The following is a 21,168-nucleotide window of genomic DNA, read 5'->3' as shown; positions in this document are numbered from 1 at the left end:
ATAGTTTTACATTTTCTTTTTATCATTTTTGCAAAATCACTATCATATATAGTAATGCTAATTTTATTTATATTGATAGTGTCCGATTGTTTTTGGTAAAAAATAAATTTCTTTCAACGAGTATATTTCACAAATAAACTCCTTTAGTGTTCCATAAACTAATTCAATTATTGTTGATGGTTGCAAAAATTAAGTTACAAATTTATAGGATAATCTTAAAATATTAATCATTTTAAATTTAAATATTTTTGTAACTTTGTAGTTTCTAAAATTTGTGTTTATAAAGATAGCATATTGTATGAGTTGCAGTATATCATATCTCTTGTGGCTAGTGATTTTTCTTTTTATATCAATTTTTTGGAAATGCCTTTTCTATTTAACACAGTGTGGCACATCTGACTTAGGACAATAACTCTGACCTAACTTACAAGCTGGCTTCCAACTTAGTTTACCCAATACATTTTTATTTAGCCTTAGTGTAACTTCTTATAATAATTATATTATTTGAACTTTTTTTTATTTTTACAACACAGATTGGAGCCAATTTTCCAACTAAAGTTAATTTAGGCTTTGGCTTATGTTTATAGCTAGGTATATCATTTTTTTCTAAAAAAAATGTTAGGGTTCATTTTGTTGTAAAAGGCAATTGGAAATTCTCTAAAAACCATTATAAAAATTTTGACTAATTTTTCATTTTTGTAAGACTTGTATGAAATAAATGAGCAATAAACAATTTCGCCACTGCTTACTTGTAAAAATAGCTCTACTTTTTATTTCTAGTATTTTAAATAATTAAAAAAGGCCACCTTATTTTCTTTTTTTTTTAAAAAAATTATATAGAAAAATTTAGAAAATACTTTTGCCAATTCTTACTTTGCATGAGTATGAAAATTGGATCTTGAACTAATTCGCATGCGTAGAAATTCTTTTAAATCTACATAAATCCAAATTCAAATCCTAAAATCCATAATTAAATATTACCATATATAAATTCTGAAAATTCGAAAAACAAGTTGTCATTTTTTATGATTATTTTGAAACCTAAAAATAAAAAAAATAATAATAATAATTTTATACATTTAAACAAACTCCTAATTTTTTAACTCTTTAAATACGAAACTTGAAAAATTTTAAAATTAATTAATTTTTTTAAATTCTTCGAAGAAATGGAAATTAGAAAAAGAAAAACATTTTCCGCAGCCGAACGGGCCTTTATGTATTTTTTTTAGTCTATTAAATATTCACTATTACTAAATGAGGAATTTTCCAACAGTAGGATGAGGGTTGAAGGAGGAGGTACCAGCCAAGACGCGCATCAGCACACACCACATGCAAGTGTCACCAGTGCACCATTCCAATTTTTGCAAAAATCCCCTTCTCCAAATATGATTCTGATATTTTGACAAGAGGGGCGATGCAGTTAAAACCCTTTGCCTACTCTTTGGGATTTGGATTGGGCGAAACTGCGTGGACAACATGCACGCAGGACCATAGCAAAATGAAACCAATAAAATTTTGTAACAAGAACTCACCCCCTTCCCTTGACACTAATCTAACTACAAAATGAATGGTTGAAGAATATGCCAATGTACTTTCAGCAAATTCCACGCCTTGAGATCTTCAAAATGCTTCACAGGAAGAAAAGCAAAAGGCAAAAGGTAGGAGTTGGAGGTTGGCACAATGCTACAAAGCAAGGAACGCAAGGTAAGTACAAATATACGAACATGGGGATAAATCTGATTCATTATTTTAAGTAACTCGTCCCAACATACATTTTTGGCAACCCAACTTTTACACACAAGCACTCCCTTGTGCACCAGCTTTTGCCATTGCGGTATCTGCCAGTTTCTGCACCATGGCTGCATGCTTTTGGCCAGTCAAATGAAAATTGAATACTGTCTGGCTATTGCATACAACATTGCATAAAGTGCAGACTCTAACAGCACCAGCTGCCGCCCCGCCTTCCAAAACCTTCCGTTTTTTCACCTCCAGATCTATTTCTGAGGCCTGTGACAGGTTTGTTTTATTTACAGATTTTGCCATGTCACTGGGTTTGCACTGTCCAGCCTCTGGGTTTTCTGCTGGTCCACTTACTGAATTGGCCTCTGTCGTGGTTGCGCCACTGGTATCTTGTTTTGATGCTTCAAGTTGCTCAAGGTTCTTCTGGTGCCTCTTCCCCATTATGTGTCGATTGAAAACATCAATGCTGTTACATTGGAGTCGGCAAACTTCACACCATGCAGATTGAACAATCTTGGTTTTCTTTCGGATATTTTTCTGCACCCAGCTGCTCTGAGGCTGCACTCTAGGAACAATCCAACACAAAGGGTTTGTGTTCGCATTTGCAGCAACAAATGGCTGAGCCGTAATTGCAGGTATTAAACCAGCCTACAAAGTCCCAAACATGAGCATGCTATATTGTACTAACTGTTTGACAAAGTTACCATTTCACTTGACCAAGATACTCGAACATTTATAAATAAATTAAGTGGTATAATATGGCTGGTTGCAAATCATGGATAGAGCAAAAATGAGAGGCAACACAACATGGGTATGGCAAAAATGAGGACTACAAATGAAGCAACGACATATGACCACCAATTTCAAAAAAGATACATCTCATTTGCTATGTAAAAGTCAATGTCAGACCAAATGTCTTTAATTTCTTGACGGCTTGTTCGGTTTTGTGGAATAGCTATTCCTTGAAATAAGATGGAATTTAGTTTAAATTTTGAAAATCAAGAGAATAGTTATTCCTTATATATTCCTAGTTACTTCATCCAACATGTAACAAAAAAGGAATAGACATCCCTATGATGAAATTTGGGAATAGTTATTCCTTGTCTATTCCTTATTATGGACTCATAAAATGTTTCATATTGTTATTTGCTTTATAGTAACGACATAATTTCTTGTATAACTAAGTGTAACTAGTCTATTAAAACTAATCTATTCATAAGAATAGGCATTCTGCAAACCAAACATAACCTAAAGGAAATATAAAATAGGAGAGAATGGATACGCATGTAACCAAGTCTCATCAGGTACTAGGAAGAGAGTTAAAGCACAGAAAGCAGACAGAATTTCATGCAAGCACTAAAAAAGTTGTCTAATTTATACAGGATGTCCAAATGCATAAGAGGGAAAAAAAAAAAAAAACAGTAAAAGACAGGATAAATTTGCAAACAGCCTTCTCAATTTCTCATCCACAACATTTGGCATCTACTTTATTATTTATTATTTTTTTTGCACAAGACAAGAAAGATATTATTAGCACCAGGGAAACAAGAACAAAACAACAGCAGGCACGAAGCAACTCAAAACTGCTAAACAACAGCATACAGACCAAAACAACTACAACAACCTCAATCTGACCTGGACAATTTCACCAACTATATCATCAAACACAGGCTGGCGATGAGCATAAACAAGGGAGTTCTTGGCTTATCAAACACAGCATATAGCAAAGGTGAAGACTAACCTGCTAGTGTCACAATCCTGCCTTTTTGGTAAAGAAGAAAGCCACACAATCTCTTCATTCCTAGAGCTGAAACTGCTGTGCTAATTAAGAGTAGCACAATTAGCTCCATAAATCCTTTTAGTGATACTGCAGCCGAAAAAAATGTTATTCTTCGTTTGAGTCATCACAGAATTTACAATTAAACTCCTCAGCCTTACCCCATGAAACATATCCTCTCTCAAGTGTAGGAAGTCCATTCCTAGCAGCTAACCAAACAATAAAAGCATTCTTAGGGAGATAGAATTCTTAAACCAAAAGGCCTTGGAACAAGGAACAATGCTACTTTTTGTTCAGATAAGCTCACAGGCAGAACTGAAACTGAAGTTTCCGGAAGGGGAAGCCTGCAATTTAAAATATCCTCCACTGCAGGGTCAAGGAAAAGACTTTCAAGTTAAAGCCTGCTGAGAAAGTCTTCTAGACCAATTCCAAGAGCTATTAGACCAGAAGTCAGCAATCTTTGCCTCTAAAGGAATTCCCAGCTCTTTATAAGTTGAAGTCTAACAGCAAAGGAAAGGTATTCATGAGTCCAACAGTATATTCTTGAAGAGATCCTCTCCACAAGCAAATCAGTCTGGCTTAGTTACTCTTTTGTCACTACTTGCAAGCCCAAGTATATGCTTATTTAATATGCATTGTCAAAAAGGTTTACCTCAATTCATATTTATACATTCAATTCCATGTAAAATCTCCCCCCCCCCCCCCCCCCTTGGAACTCATTTTAATCTTTCCCTTTCCTCCTTACACCTTAAAAGAATATTTTCTAGCTGACCACGGTTTACACAGTATTGCAAGTGCACAACTAAATCACTTTCTACAAAGCATGCATCCAATGTCAAGAAATACAATTATACAGTAAAGAAATTAATTCAAAAAAAGTGGTGGGGCATTGGTAAGTTTGCTCCACTGCTACTTGGACATCACAAGTGATAAGTCAGGAACCAGCCCCCTCCCCCTCTTTTTTCCAGGAGGCAAACAAAAAAATTTACTATGAGCACCAAGAGGGTGCAACCATGATTTTAAAACACAGATCAGCTGGCCAGAATAGAGTCTGTCACCTTACCAGTCTACCTTATATCTCTAAACCAGATTTCATGAGAACTGGATCAACCCAGCCAAACTAGGGCAATCTGGCCCAACTTAGCTCAACCAAGTGGACTGGCTGGGTTGACCCAGACTCTTACCCAAAACACATTTAAGGTACTGCAAAGTAGAGATGAACCTTAAAGCTCTTAGGAAAAGAGAGGTATTACCATTACAGTACCTCTACCTCTTTGCGAGTTTACTAAACAAATATATATATATATATATAGACACACACAAAAAAAAAAAATACACACATGTGAGAAATAATCAAATCCTTAAACTCTCTTAAAAAAATTTTAAATTGAATCATACCCTTTCTCTCACTACCAATTGCTAAAGCTTGAGACTTCCATGTTGGAGGTCTCAAGTTTGAACCTTAGAAGGAAGGGAAATGATATGGAGTGGGAGAAAAGCCACCACTTGTTGCGTCACAACTCACAAGTTGAACACTTCACACCTTGTGAAGGGTCATGCCACATTAGTCATAGCACACTAGCTCAACTAGTCGGCCAAAAGTAAACCACCACTTCACTGAACAAATTCATGACCAGTGAATACAAACAAATCGAAGCAATGAGCAAACATGTATGTAAAAAATGATTCATGCAGTAAACCATAAAGCATCCCAGTACACCAATCGCATCTCCTAGGCCTGCAACCCAAACCGAGCTTTATTATGCTCAAGCTTGTTAATTAAAATTTTAACCAAGCCAAGCTTGATACGAGCTCAAACTGAGCTTGAATACATTTGCTCAAGCTTTTTTCATTCATGCAAATGAGCATGCTGAACAAGCCATTGCCGAGTTTCTAACAAACAGCTTGGTTCTTTTGGAACCTATTAAAGTTTGATATACACTGTTGTCCCACAACTTAAAAGCTTTAGCTTTTAGGTAAAGTGGTTGCCTAACATGGTACTAGAGCTAGTTACCAGGAGGTCCTGGTTCTAGTCTCATTGCTCGCATTTATTGTGCGCTGTTTAAAAAATGATTATATTCCCAGTAATGGGTGTTATCTACTGTGCATCTCTCCACGGGCTGTGGTGCTGCATGTACGGGGGGTGTCAAAGCTTGATATACATTGTTGGCCCACAACCTAATAGCTTGAGCTTTTAGGTAAAGTGGTAATCTATAGAACCTCTCATTGTCAAAGGCGGAGGCTCTTACGGTTTTGTTAGGCAAAAAGTGTAAAAAGACTCCAACTAATACTACTACAAGGTTTCTTCACTCCTACCAAACCAACCTATTGACCTTGGGCCTTAACCTATCACTATATTCAGGTTATGGAGTTCAGCCTAAACAAGTCCACACCCATACACCCCTACTTTTAGACTAAATAAGTAGTCTATCAAACCTAGTTCAACCATATTAAACGAACCCAAACCAAGCCTACAATCAAGTTGCTTACAAGTTGAAATGAGCCAAGCCCAATCATAATTAGGTTAGGCTCATTCATTAAACAAGTCTAAAAATTGGGATTGAGAATTGATCATTTAATCAATGAATGAGCCTCAACAAGCTCTTTTCGAGCCAAGCTCCCAAGACAATCATGCCGACTTAGTTCGTTTGCAGCCGACATGTGTTCAATGAGGGAAGCAAATAGGGTAAACTTGTTTACAAAAGCTTGTGAGTTATACAATGATTGATGAATGATCATCCTCCCTAATGAGTTTCTATGCTATTTTCACGCTGTCACTAGAAACATCAATGTGACCATGGTCTTAAATTTCCACGAAATTGTCAAAATTTCTGTCGAAATTTCCAATTTTGATTTTCATCTTACATAATTTCCATCAAAATTTCAATAAATTATTTGAAATTTATTGAAACCTCAAAATTTTAGTGAAACTTGTCGAAATTTAACTATAGAATGAAATTTCCTCGGAATTCAACTGAGAGATTTAGGAGCAAAGTGAAATTTCTCTCAAATAATTTTATTTTTTCCATTTAAAACAAAAAGATTATTATTAGGACTTATGAAATTATATGAAAAAAATAAACTTACAATAACATTTTATCTAACCATTGATGTCTAAACTAAATTATCATTATTTATATAATAAAAGATTTTTAAATGATTTATCAATTTCATTTTTATTAATTGAATATGGTGTTTAATGCACATTACCTTAGAAATATGTTTGATACACATTCTATTTACAACTTTTCCACATCATACACAACATAGATGTATTTTACTTGTAATATATTAGCCCTAAAACTTATATTATTATGTTTATTAACCATTTCTAAAGTTTCATAAAAAGGAATTCCATGCTTTACTATTGATTTCCATTATTTTTTCAAATTGAAATTGATATTGACGTCGAAATTGAAACTTCCGACAAAACTTCAGTACTTTTGGATCTTCGAAATTTGAGTCAAAATCGAAACTTAAGACCTTGAATGTGATCAGGCAGTCATACTCACTATTTTCACTAAAGCATGGTTACCCATCCTATGCGTGCAACACAAGTGGTCATAGGCAGCCATAATGCCCTAAACAAGCTTAGCTCCTAACATTCTTCCCTACTTATGTGGTTGCCATCCTTGTAGACTTTGATGCCACTCTCCAACATTGCCCACAAATGGTTCCATGTCTTCCCCTGACATCGAGATGATTACTTTATCTTTGAAGCCCTTCAAGTTGCGAGATCTTAACTGGCGCTTGGCTGGCTAAATTTCGTCACATCTTCAATGTGGCAATGAATGACTTGAGGCACATGAAACATATGATGCACCTCCACTCAAGCTAGAGGATCAACTTTTGAGGAGCCCTCCCAACTTTGACCACGATGGGGATAAGTCCTTCATATTTGCGAAGTAGTCTTCTACCTCAACCTCGTACTAAATTGATCCTATCTAGATAGAGCTTAACAAACATCAAGTTACCCACATTGAAGTGTGACAATCTTCTCCCTTGATTTTCCTATTTCTTCATCTACTTCAAAGCTTTCTCCAACTAGGCTTAGGCAATCTCTAGGTTCTATCTCCATTCTTTGGTGAATATGTACACCCTCAAACTCTTCTCTTCTGTACAGCTCGTCAACTTTGTGAGAAAAGAGCGAGCCTATTACATTCTATCAAAAAAAGTGGGCATATTACAAGCTCAAAAGGACTCTTGTTAGTAGTTGAGGTCTTTTGGGCGTTGAAACAAAACTAAGCCACATCAAATAGTTGCACCTAGTTGTTCTAGCCAATGGTGATGAAATGGCACAAATGCTCCTCTAGTAGCCCTTTGAATCTCTTAACCAGATATCTAGAGCAAGTGCTAGCTTGAAGAGATGTGAAGTTGTAACCAAGAATTTGGAAAAGTTTTGTCCAAAAGTTTTTTGTGAATCTCAAGACACTAATGATGTCTTCGGGGAAATCCCAATACTTTAGAATGTGCTTAAAGAACAATTGCATTGTCCCCTTTGTTGAGCAGTACGTTGGTGCCGTACTTGTCTATAGCTACAATTATAGACCTTGTTTCCCAAACTCTGGGCAAGTTATTGATGAAGTCAAGTAAGGCACTCTTCCATAGTCTTGTTGGTACTTGAAGAGGCTCCAACAACCTTGCAATCTTCTTTTGCTTGACTATATTGCTAACAAGTGAGACAAGTAGGGTTATACTCAACCACATCATCACACACGAGTGACCAACAATACTTTTGCTTCAACAATGCCAAAGTCCTATACCATCTTAGGTGACTTACACACATTGTGTCATAAAATTCCCGCAACAATGTCTTCCTAAGATCACCCACTCAAGGCACAAAAAGTTGGTTGTCATGTGTTAATAGCAATACATCCACTAACTAGAATTGACGCCCTTTGCCCTTTTCCACCAACTTCATGAAGCTTTGGGCAACTAAATCTTTGACAAGGTTCTAATTAATGCGCTTCCACATTGTCATGGAAACTTCACTTGCTATGAAGTGATTTACTGGTTGGTTGTAAGGATACGGACTCGGCCTTTGTGCTCAGTGCATTTGCTACTTGATTCAAACGCATCACTTTGTGCTAAAAGGAGAAATCAAAATTCCAATAGGAATTCTAGTCAATAGACTTGTCTTGGGGATGACTTTGGTTGTGTAAGGAAGTAGCTCACATCCAAGTTATCAAACTTCAGCACAAATTCAACCCAAGCATGTCATGTTGCAATTCGTGAAGACAATGAATCACTGCTAGCATTTTCTTATCTTAAGTTGTGTACTTCCATTCACCTTCACTAAGCTTACATCTCTCATACGAGGGACAATGCCTACCTATAACAGAACTCCACCAAAGGCATAGTTTGATGCATTTTTCCGTACCTCAAAGAGCTTCATGATGGCTAAAGCAAGTACTCGATCTTGCATCATGCCTTCCTTCCAAGTTGTCAAAGGCTCCCCAGCACTCTTTTTTCTAGTTCCACCTATACCCTTATTCGAGAATTCTGTTAACAAGGTAGTCCTACTCAAATACCCTAAATAAACTTGTGCCAAGTCCAAAAAAGTAACACAACTCATTCACTACTGTTGGGGTCTTCCAATCTAGAATACCTTTAATATTCTTCGTATCCATCCAAATACAACACTATTCAATCACATGAGTAAGAAATTTGATATTCGACTAAGCAAAAGAGCACTCCTCCTTCTTAACATAAATGTTGTTCTCCTTCAACCTATCCAACACCTTCCATAAATGCTTCTTATGTTCCTCCAAAGTGGAACTATAAACAATGTCATCGAAGTATACCACGACAAATTTGTTCAGGTAGTGATAAAAACACATGATCCATTGGCATACAAAAAGTAGCTAGAACATTCTTTGACCCAAAGGGCATCACCAAGAAATTCAGATGTCTTGTACCGCATCACGCAAGTATCTTCAGCTTATCATCATTTACTATTCCCACTTAATAGTCGACTGACTACAAGTCAAGTTTGGTGAAATACTTGTCATGAATTAGATGATTAATGGAATGGAGTACTTGTTGAGCTCAGTCAATTTGTCAAGCATGAGGTAATCCACATACATCCGCATGCCCTCATTATGTTTCATTAGAAACAACACTGGTGCTCCAAACAGTGCTTTGGAAGGACATAAATAAAACAGACACAAGATTTACATGGGTCGGATTATAGCCTACATCCACAGGTTAAGATGGCAAAAGAAACTTTACTATTGGGAAGAGATAAAATACAAGAGCACCTAAGATGTTATGCTCTCTGACACAAGGCACCCATATATACGCCCCATCAAGAATAACTCCCTCTCAAATCAAATTAATTCTCCCTTAAATCAAGGATGCAAATTAACTCCCCTTAAGGTCAACTCTTTAATTTCTTTCTTCTAGCAAAAAAATTATAAAAATTAAAAATTAAAAAAAAAAATCCTTATTTTGATGTGAGCATAAACTCTCAAATTATTACAAATAACTCCTATCTTGAACGAAAGATTTATTGTGGAGCATGAATGCATTGACCAAGGCATGGGAAGACGAGTAACTCCTCTCTTGAATGAGAGCTTAAACAAGAGATTTATTGTAAAGCATTCATATGATTCTGGCCCAAGTATTCATATGGAGCTGGTCCATCATTAACAAAAAATTGCTCATCATGATGTTTCCTCAATTCTGCCAACTCTAATGGTGTCATTCAGTATGGCCCTTTAGCAAGATGCTTTATCCTTGGCAATGTAATGATCCACACCTCATTACACGGGCAAGTTGTGTAGTAGCTTATCACAACTTTGTACTCCCAACACACCTTAGATGGTAGTGGGCACCAACTTTTGTCCTATGTCTTCATCCACCACCAAATAAGGTAAGATATTTTGGTTCACCACTTCTCCCCTTTCTTAAGTTGCATGGAAAAGAACTTCTTGTCGTCCCGTTTCTTCGTCATAGCTTACACCATGGAAGGGTGGTCACCGATCAAAACTAACAAATGGGCAACAATACTACCTTATTCTCCCTTAAGAACTCCAATTCAAGTATCACTTTTAAATATTCCATCATAATGGCTATGAAATTTGCATGTCTCTCTCATTGTCCAAAATTTCATTGTCATTTTGCTACTCCTAGAGTAGGCTAAGTTGCGAAGTTAACCACCTTTATGCATCCTAAGTCCTTATCCAACTTCAAGTTGACAATAAGCATTGTTTCCATGGATACTCTCACTTCCTCCAAGTCAATACTTGGCACATCACAATAGTTTAGCATCTCCACTCAAGTACATTGTTGCCATGGATACTCTCACTTCCTCCGAGTCAGTACTAAACACATAAAAGTACTGCTCCACGTCAAATAAGTTCTCCAACTACAATTTTAAAATCGGTGCCTAATGGCTATTATGGACATTATGTAACTGTGTTAGTGGCTTCCGAGACCGTTATGGGTTGATATTTTAGAGGTACTCCGATGCACAATTGTAACAATGGCTACGATTTTTTACATACTATAATGGTCATTACAGATCATTATAGGGTGGTTACAATGCCAGACTAGCTATGAATGACCAAAACAAGTTTTTGAATTCTTTTATTGCATTTACCCCTCACTTTACCCTTTATTGAAGCTTAGAAACTCAATTTTAAGTTGATTTATTTAGTTAGTAATTTTTTATTAAAAAATCATTTTTGGGTTTATTTTCCTTAACATTTAGTATGCATTTTTTTTAATAACTGCATGCAAATAAACCCAACTTCTTCTCTTATTAAATTACCCATGTTCATATTGTAAGTCCTTCTAATTTTATTTCTTTTCTGTTTTCCTTACACCTAGTTTGAAGACTAAAATATGTTATATTGTATGCATTTTTGTTCTTGTTTAACATATGAATATTCTTTTTCTTTTTTTCTTTTTCTTTTTCGGATAACAAAATTCCATTAAAGCCTTTTGAGTACAAAAGATGGCTTTCCATATTATATTTCTTTATATTTATAATTTGTTAGTTTCAACTTCACTTATAATCAATAAAGTAGTGAAAAGTAGCAAATGCATGCTTCTTCTTGCCAATAGCAACTAAAGCAACCAAGATAGCATCCAATACTTGTAGTACTTTTTATATTTAAAGTGATTAAAATTTACTAAAAATTAAAGCATTGGTAAATAGGACTCTTGGATCAAAACATGTGAATCTTTATGTATTTAAGAAGTTTTCTAATGTAAAAAAAAAAAAAAAATTCAAAGAGTCAGTGTATGTTATCCATTACGTAATGTTCACGAAGGCCACAACTGTTACACCGTGATTGTTGTCGTATTTAAAACCATGTCTCCAACTCCTAAGCATCACAGGCACCCCCAACACCCTAGCTTCTAGCACACATGTTCTCCCATATTCTACCCCTGTAGAATTGGAATTTCGAAGAGCATAAGCCATCAGATTCATCTAGGCAATAGGGTCATCTATCTGGTGTTGTCAAGCTTCTACCGTACCACTAAAATCTTCTATAAGTTCCTCAATGGAACCTTGTTGATCTTTTTGGAATCTCTCCAATAAATCAACACATTCTAGAAGTTGAGTCATCTTTATGGCCACCTAATTGGCAGTCTCAGCTTGCACCTCTGGCGCATTAATTATCTCAATATTGGTGCGCTACATGGCTCTCTTATCAATGCTTCACACAATCGCACAATCCAAAGGCAACCAAATCACAAACCAATTAACCAAGCCGCAATACCAACTATCATGGGCTGAACACTTCACACCTTGTGAAGAGTCATGCAGCACTAGTTATAGCACACTAGCTTAACTAGTCAACTGAAAGTAAACCATGGTTTCATTACTTGAATAAATTTAAAACCAAAGAATACAAAAAAATTGGAGATAAGAAAACAATTTTGTAAACAAGAACCATGCAGTAAACCATAAAGTAACTCAATTCATTAATCACCCCTCCATGGATAACGTGTATGCAGCAAGAAAGGAAAATAGGCTAAACAAGTTTTAAAAAGCTGGTAAATTATATAATGGTTGATGAACTCACCCTTCTTTAGCTTACCATGCTACTTTCACTCCAATTCTGCCACTAAGAAACATCAATGTGACTTCCTATTTTCACTGAGGCATTATCCTACTCCAAGAAAAGCCTACACTAGTATATAAATGATGGTTACCCATCCCATGAGTACAAGCAAACATAACACGCTGTGTAGAGCAGGTCCATGGGCTTCCATAATAATAATAATAATAATAATAGTATACAACATTGGTCCAACCACCAGTTTGGCTCACCAGTCAAACCAACCAACTCTTCAAGTCGGTCAATAGTTTGGGTTTTAACACCATGGGTACAATCCGAGTATAGGAAAGCAAGAATTAGAAGGAGAAGGAATTTGTTATCTAAAAAAAAAAAGGAGAAGGAATTTAAAATAAAAAATAAAAAAATCAATGGCAGCCTCGGTATTAACAGAATGCTGCACATTCACACGAAAATACATAGTTTTAATCCATGCCTACCCATTGATAGTTTAGTGCCCCTAAAACCTTTTTTTTACTATTTCTTTCCCTCCACAGCAACAGAAATCAAAGGAATCAGCCCATTAGCATGTACAAGTAAGGCCGAATCCATTGGACCACATTTCCAAACATAGTGCGAACCTCACAGATTTTTTAATCAAAAATAAAAATAAAATAAAGTTGACTTATTTTTGATTTTTTTTTTTTAGGTGCTAGATAGACTTCATTTATGATTGCACTCATCACTTCATTACCTTAAAAGGACGAACCTCACATTCTTTGACAATTTTTAAAAATTTGACTTCATTTATGATTTCATTTTTTTTAATGCTAGTTTATGATTTCACTCGTTAACTAAAAAAGAAAGAAAAAGAACTCAATAAGGCTTCCACCAAACCTCAACTACAAGAATCAGCACCTTCTGAATCTTAGAATCTTTCTAAGATTTCTCAATTCTTCAACAATGAATCATTTCCTGTAGATTGAAATTGCGTTCTCCCATATGTCACCCATGGACACTTGAAGAACCTTTCTTAAGCAAGTTAGGAAGGGATAGGATTTTAAGACTGTGAGTATGGTTTTTTGAGAAGATGAAGGACATCAGATAGTGATTCTAGTGGATATTTCTTGCAAAAGTAACAGGTTTAGAAATGGTGGTTATTGCACACACGATCACAAGGTAGAAGAAGATAGGGAATGGGGTTCTGGAGGACAGTATTTAGTAAAGATGTTCACCATTATTCCAGAGGCTAAGATACAAAAAATAAGTATTTTTGTAAGCACCATGACAAATTCTCCTATATGGACAGCCAAGAAATAAATGACATGCATCCATAAGTATAGCATCACACAAAATTTGATCACTGTACTTCTTACCAATTGAAAACGAAACAAGACACCTTTGGTTATCTTTACTTCGTGCCTCGTTCCTTGTTGCAACTTGTCTACCATTGACAATACAACATTAGCACAAGCTGCAATATCAATAATAACATACAAATCTTCCAATTAGAATTGCATGTAGTGTGAAAAATGTTGCACCAAACCTAACCTTCATCTTCTCCATGGACAGCACTGAAAACTCCTTTGAACGATAAATCTCCAAGCATAAGTTGCTTCTTCTTCCTTATATGAGCAAATCAGCATGCCATCTCCATATTCTATCTATTCTTTTATAATAGAGAAGATTTTGCAAAGGGGCTCCAACCTGTGCCAAAATTTCTAAGACTTGAGGCAGCACAGGCACCTAGCCCACTAGATTGGAAGTACTTAGCCGAGAGAAGTCAAGACCAGGCCCAGGACAAGGGCCAAGACCATGGTTTTAAATCGCAGTAGTGGGTAGTGTAACGTAATGGTAACGGGTGTAATAGAAAGCGGGAGTAGCAGATGTTACATAACGGGAAGTGGGTGTAACGCGTGTGAATTTTTGTCAAGCACACACAACCTTGCGCATATTAGCGTACTTGCATGTTTCACACTTTTAACCCTTCTTAGAAAGAGTTTTATTGTATTTTGGATCCTTTAGTTCAACTAACTAAGTTATTTGGAAGGGACAAGAAGTTTACATTTGTTTTAAACCACCATTGACAGAAAAATTACGTGTGCGCGCGTATTTATACTTCTCATTGTTCTTATGTGCGATAAATTCTCATGTGTACTAAATTAATTAATAAAACAAAATACATTGTACACTCCATTGATCTATTAGACACATAAGACATACGAATAATATAAATATAAAATAACTAGAAAAGAAAGAAGGTTGAAGTTGAAAAATATAGAACAAAAATATCAAATTACTAATATTATCAAAATAAAATAATTTCCTAACAAGTTAGCCTTTTCAAATTGTTAATTAACGCATCTCTTGTGAGTATTTAAAAAAAGAGTAAATTTTGTATCAATGTCATCCTCATTATAATCTCTTCCCTCTCTCACCACATAATATATTGAGAATGATTTATGAAGGAGGGGGAAAAGTGAGAAGAAAAAGTAAAAGATAAAACATTTTTGTTGGTGTAATAGTTTTATAGTGGTTACATAACGGCCATAGTGGCCTTTACATAACAGTTGCAGTCCATAATGGCCGCTACAACCGTGATTTTTCTTCCCACTGATTTCACAATGTGTAACGGTATCGGTAACCCAAAAAATTGTTACGTAATAACGTTACATAACGGTCACGACCATTATTTAAAATCATGACCTAGACAATCAGAAGCAATGTAGCAATATAGCAATATCACTGCACTAAAAGCACATCTTTGAGCTAGCTTTAGATGAACTGACTTAAAAAAGACCCAACATTACCCCTTCAAACTCTTCTCTGTCTTTTGCTTTTGGTGCAAGCTTCTTCACATCGTCAAAACTCGAATAAGGTTGTAAACTAATCATTTCACTCATCTCCTCTTTCAACCCAGCCAAATAGTGAGCTACTATTTTTTTCTTCAAGTTCTATTATGTCACACTTAAACATTAGGAGCTCAAATTCCATTGTGTACTCCTCTAGGATAGATCTCTTTGCTTCAACTAGTAAACTTTTAGAAAATTTTCTTGTCTATAATGTTTCAACAAGAATCTCCTTTTTAGCTCCCTATTCATTTTCTCGCACGATCAAATCTTGCTTCATCCTTCACAAGCTCTTTGCTTCTTAAGATTTTCCCACCATAAATAAGCTTAATTTTTGAGTTCTATAGCACAGCTTCACTTTACATTCATCAAGTACTCCTTGAAATCAGACCCTCTCTTAACAATTTGAAGCCAATCAATGAACTCATAAAATTGCTTCAACTTCTATAATATCCACTCTCACATCAGAATCTCTAGGAAACTTTCAATTCTTTCATCTATGATGATGAGAAGAAGATCCATAACTTGAATCATGATCCAGAACATTATAGAAAGTGTGAAATCTTGATATACATTGTTGGCCCACAACTTAATAGCTTAAGCTTTTAGGTAAAGTGGTAATCGTTATCAGAGTTGGTTACCGATAGATCCTTAGTTCTAGTCTTGTTGCTTGCATTAATTATGTGGTCTTTAAAAATTATTGTCCCATGTAATGGGTGTGATTTTCCATTTGTTTATCTCTCCACATGTTGGTCTACACGTGTGGAGGTGAGTGGAGGCAGGATATACATTATTGGCCCACAACTTAACAGCTTAAGCTTTTAGGTAAAGTGGTAATCTAACAAAAGATTAACGCCACCACCATCGTCACTAGAACCATTTTCAGAATCATTTCCATCACCAACACAATTTTAATAACATCAATGCATTGCTAGAGTTTCTAGATTTTCCTTCTCATCTCATTCATTTCAAAGTCATGAATTTATCTCTCATGTTGTTTTTGCACATGACAACCATGATCTATAAAAAACCTTGGTCTAATACCAACTGACACCAAGTTGCTAGAAATGAGGTACAAGCAACATTTACACACACTTACCAAGTTAGTGGGAAAAAAAAAAAAGGCAAAAAAAAAGGTAGAGGTCACCACTTGATGGAAACTCACCACTAGATGGCTCAAAACTCTAGAGATATAGAGTTCAAAAGATAAACTTCATCACTCACAAGGTAGATATAGAATTGAAGAGAAACAAGGCAAAGGCCAAAAAGTCTCAGATTTTCAAAACGCTTTAGGTGTTAACACATGGCTATGGATGCTTTTATAGACTTAGAACAGCCCTCTTAGCATAAGAAGATGTTACTTTATGTTTTCCAAGTAGAAATAATTGACTTTCACTAAAAATACTCAAAATACTCTACATAACATGTTTTCTTACATAGAGAATACAAACAAACTCATAGAAAAAAGCTTAAGCTAGGAAACTGCACATTTAAGTTCAAATGATCATAACTTCTAGTAGAGAACTCCTAATGTGTTACTCTAGAACAATTTTTCAACTTGACATCCATGGGTGACATGCATATTTTCAAGCTCTCTACCATCACAAATTTGGATCAAAAAATGGCTAAACACAACTTCAAGAACTAAATTTGTTTGCATCATTAAATCACATTCCAATAAGCCCAAGTTCACTAGAACTCTTTGAGAATTCTTCTTTGCCACTTCAGTTGAGAGCTCTCTAGTGTTATAAAATGCACCCGCCTCTTCCTCGAGCATGGCTCTAGAAAGGAAGGAAAGGATCTTATATGCCTCCTCAAAAAGCTCTCTCACTATGAAGTACTCCCTTTGCCTCTCCTAATACAAAAATTCCCTCATGGTTGGGGTCCTCGCAACATTCTTGCTGCACTTAGGGATGATCCTAGGTGATCAAGAAGAGGTAAAAGAAGGTGACTCCACAACCATAACTGAAGGAAGAAATAGATAGATAAGAACTTTCTAATAGAGAAACGGAGAGTAAGAGTTAGACCGAAAGACCTATACCACACACAAAAGGCAAAGAAAAGAAGGACAAGGGCATACCATGTCAATGAGGACAAGACCGTGAAAGAAGGGGAAGAATACAACAATTGCAATCAATTCAAAAGAAGGAGCTTAGATGGAGGAAGAGGAAGGCTTAAATAGAGAAGGAGAAAGTAAAGACTAAAGACAAAAACGTAGAATTTTAACTTTGAACCTTTGAAATACTCTCTCTTTAGGGAAACTGTTATGGTTCGCCTCACCAAAAACCCTCCACATGTCATTACAATCAGTCCCATCAAACAAATCAACAATGTGATGATTCCCTGGGGGGGGGGGGACATATGGGCTCCGATACATATACATATGCAATTATTCGAGAAACTTGAATTTTCTGTCCGATAAACACAAAGACTCCAGGACACAAAGAAACAAAGAAAAAGAAAAAAGAGGCAGAGCAAAAGGGTGAACACCGTGCACCAAGGAAATGACATCGAATACCTAGAAGATAGTAAGGTCCCAAAAAATTTTACTCTTATAGACAAACAAAACGTCCAGACTAGGGAGTGGCCACTTGGAATATAAAGCATGCCAACCACCACATTCTAAAGCTCACAACCACCAAATCCTAAAGCTCGCAACCAACAGTTGAGCCCTAGTTCTCCCATTCCAAATAATTATTGAAGAAACAACACATGAGACCTTCATAAGAGCTCGCCTAATTCAAAGGAAAAATCAACCCAACAGAAGACTTACACTCTCACTCATTTCTTAATGTAAGGCTTTGCAACCTTCTCTCAAAGGATTCTTTCAGAGCTCAATCTTTGGTAGCCCTAGCATTTTTTGTTTGCAAGGCTTATCGTGAATGCTATTCCATCCAACCAAAGACAGCATCAACAGATTTCATAAGTGTAACATAAAATATGGAGAATTACTCTATTTCATGCAAGTCAAAAAATTAAGTAAATATGCAAATCCATAGCCATTTCTAAAAATATTTTACCCCCATGAAAGAAAAATCATGGGATTAGTAGGAGGCTAGCAGCAATAGAATTTTGGGAAGCATGCACAACAAAAATATAAAACAGACCATATGCTAGTCAACTCAATAAATGCTAATTGTTTCTTCTAATTGCAATTGCATTTACCTGGATGGCATGCTTTTTCCCCGAAATATGCTTATTGAACACCTCTTGGCTATTGCACACAACATTGCATATTGTACAGACCTTGACAGAGTCACTTTGAGCACCACCATTCAGAACCTTACGTTTCTTGGCCTCCAAATCCTCACCTATAGCCACCCCTGAAGCCCCTGATATCCATTCAACATAACCTAGGCCCGGGCGGCTTCTTTTATTGAATGGTGTATGAGCAATTTCCATTTGCAATTTTTTTTTGTGCTTCTTTCCCAACATGTGTTTCTCAAAGACATCTTTGCTAGTACAATCAATTTTGCAAATCTCGCACCTTAATGGTTGGCTAACCTGGGTTTGCTTCGTTGTGTTCTTTGAGGCATCATTTGCCAAAGGTTCATTCATACAATCGCTGTTCCCTAAGGAATTTGAACTTGTGGGTCCTATTGACTTCTTAATCAAAGATTTATGATCCTGCAAATTGAAACCGCTAATTTCAGACCAAAGAACACAAAATAGGAAACGGCAACACATACATCATGGAAACACAACAACTGAAGCTACCAGAGAGATTCTCCATTCACATGTGACGCATCAACAGTGTAAAAGAAATAGAAAAAGAGAAATAGAGGAAGAATGTAAGACCGATTCAACGTGTCGAACTCAAATTTGAGCACTGAGACATCAATCCCAAAGAAAGAGAACAAATAGCCCATCTTTCAGAACTCGATTTCAAGTACGGACGACGCACAAATTAACATCCAGAGATACAAACCCCCTTTCCCAAAAAACCGAACATTCTGATCAACGAATACCACGAAATAAAATATTAAAATGCTTACAGCTGCATATTTAACGGGATCGGCCTGTTTCACGACCCAACTCTCAGAGACAGCAACTGGATCATGATGATAAAGCGATGTCTGGGCAGCACTGACCGACAGATAGGAGCTTGAAGAAGCATGTGGGTCCGTACCAGGTGCGTGCAGACACGGATCCGAGGGGAGGACCGAGAAAAGAGGAATTTGGGGGTAAGAGACGATGGGGATAGGGGCAAGGGCGTGGGATTGATCGGAGTAGGAGAGGAGGGAAGGGTAGGAGGATTGGTGCGGCTGCAACATTTGGATGTCCGGAGCAGTTGACGGAATAGGGTTTTGCAGGGCAGTTTACCTCACGTGGCCCATCGATGGAGAGAGAGAGAGAGGCTGCTCCGGCAAAAATAGGCAATCCTTTGTGCCTGTGTTTTTAGCCGGGAAAGAAGAACGGGCATCCCTGGCGTCAGTCACCAGCCAACGGGTCGGTTTCCATTTTTTGGAGGAGAAAAAAGTTACAGGACAAGGATTGCTAATTAATTTGTAGAAAATCAATTTTCAATTCTATTTTTAAAAATATTTGTTAAATTAACCCTTATGTTCCGAGTTTTTAGTATTTTGAAATAGTGGAAAACATTATTTATTATTTTTCAAATTTTTAATATGAATATTAAAAACTAAAAGAACTAAAAAATTATAACACCCCGACCCGCTACGTGGGCCCGAGATGCTACTAAAGTGGCGTCTGTGTACCTGATACCATAATCATTTAACAATAATGCAGCGGAAGTAATGAAACATTCTCCATACATTACCAGAGTTCTAAGTTCATTCATACATAAAGGTTTTCATGCATCCTGATATGAACCCACAAGCTCCGATTGCACACGATGATCTGCACATGCCAAGCGGACCCATCACAAGAGTTAGAGCCAAGAAGGTCAAGGAGGTTATGTAAGGACTAATCGAGAAGTTGCTTGAACAAGAGTCAATGAGGGTCATGGACACTAAAGAAAAGGCCATTGAATAAAAATGTGAGGTTTTGTTTCTTCTATTGGTTCTTCGGAAAACTTGTGAACTTATCAAGGATTTCTTTCTTGTGGCCTTCAAATTTTATACCTTTGGTTCGTGATTTAATTATAATTATTGTGTTGAGGTTTGTTACTTTATACCTCTAGTTCATGATTTAATTATAATCATTAGATCAAGGTTTGTTACTTTATACCTACAGTTCGTGTTTCATTTATAAACGTTGGGTCAGGGTTTTCTATCAAAAATCTTAATTTTAGCTTTCTTGGGCACATATTCCAATATTGATTGTTGGGTTTCAACGCGTGTTGGTTGAGGTTTGCATCATTTGTCAAGTATTCCAATATTGATTGTTGGATCTTAACGCGTGTCAATTAAAGTTTGCATCATTTGGTATCAGAGTTTTGGTTCAAATCAGGTTCTATCTATCTTATTTTTCTTGTTTACTTTTGAAAATTCTTTTATCTTATAATCATTTATCCTTATTTCACATTCTTCTATCATCCGATCTACCTATCTTGTTTTCTTGTTTTCGAAATTTTCCATCTCTTCTTTAATATCGTCCATCATCAAGATTGAATCTTTTGTGGTTGGAAATTGCTACAGCAAGGTCGATTAGAGCACATTAAAAAAAAAAAAACCATTTTGTGCATTCAAAAAAAACAGAGAGAGGGAGAGAGAGAAAAGGCAGTATTTTGCATTCAAAAAAAAAGAAAAAAAAAAAGGAGGCAGCAGCTTATTATTCTTATTTGTGTTTGAATATATCCTTGGTCGAGTTGGTTATTGTGTTCCATTGA

At 36.2% G+C, this 21,168-nt stretch overlaps 1 protein-coding gene across 2 annotated transcripts; it reads right to left on the bottom strand.

Moving 5' to 3' along the window:
• Positions 1 to 1,513: 1,513 nt before the first annotated feature.
• On the bottom strand, positions 1,514 to 19,936 carry LOC131146372 (uncharacterized). 2 transcript variants are annotated; one of them, XM_058095958.1, is made up of 4 exons: positions 19,373 to 19,878; positions 18,543 to 19,004; positions 1,773 to 2,388; positions 1,514 to 1,683 (listed from the first exon to the last, which is right to left on the bottom strand). In XM_058095958.1, exons 1-3 carry the CDS (start codon positions 19,649 to 19,651, stop codon positions 1,792 to 1,794), a joined length of 1,338 nt encoding a protein of 445 aa, XP_057951941.1. In that variant the 5' UTR covers positions 19,652 to 19,878; the 3' UTR covers positions 1,514 to 1,683; positions 1,773 to 1,791. The 2 variants fall into 2 exon arrangements, with proteins under 2 accessions (XP_057951941.1, XP_057951940.1); XM_058095957.1 differs by lacking the exon at positions 1,514 to 1,683 and having other exon boundaries at positions 1,726 to 2,388; positions 19,373 to 19,936.
• Positions 19,937 to 21,168: the final 1,232 nt, after the last annotated feature.

The sequence above is a fragment of the Malania oleifera genome, chromosome 13 (genome assembly GCF_029873635.1).
Source record: "Malania oleifera isolate guangnan ecotype guangnan chromosome 13, ASM2987363v1, whole genome shotgun sequence".
Taxonomy (NCBI): domain Eukaryota; kingdom Viridiplantae; phylum Streptophyta; class Magnoliopsida; order Santalales; family Ximeniaceae; genus Malania; species Malania oleifera.
Note: the sequence above shows the minus strand (reverse complement) of the source record. Positions and strands in the feature narration are given on the sequence as shown.

Coding starts and splice junctions, on each gene's coding strand:
- LOC131146372 (XM_058095957.1), bottom strand. CDS start 19,651: ATGTTGCAGCCGCACCAATCCTCCTACCCTTCCCTCCTCTCCTACTCC. Junction 19,005..19,372: donor ATCCCGTTAAATATGCAGCT/GTAAGCATTTTA, acceptor TTCAATTTGCAG/GATCATAAATCTTTGATTAA. Junction 2,389..18,542: donor GGAAAAAGCATGCCATCCAG/GTAAATGCAATT, acceptor GGGACTTTGTAG/GCTGGTTTAATACCTGCAAT.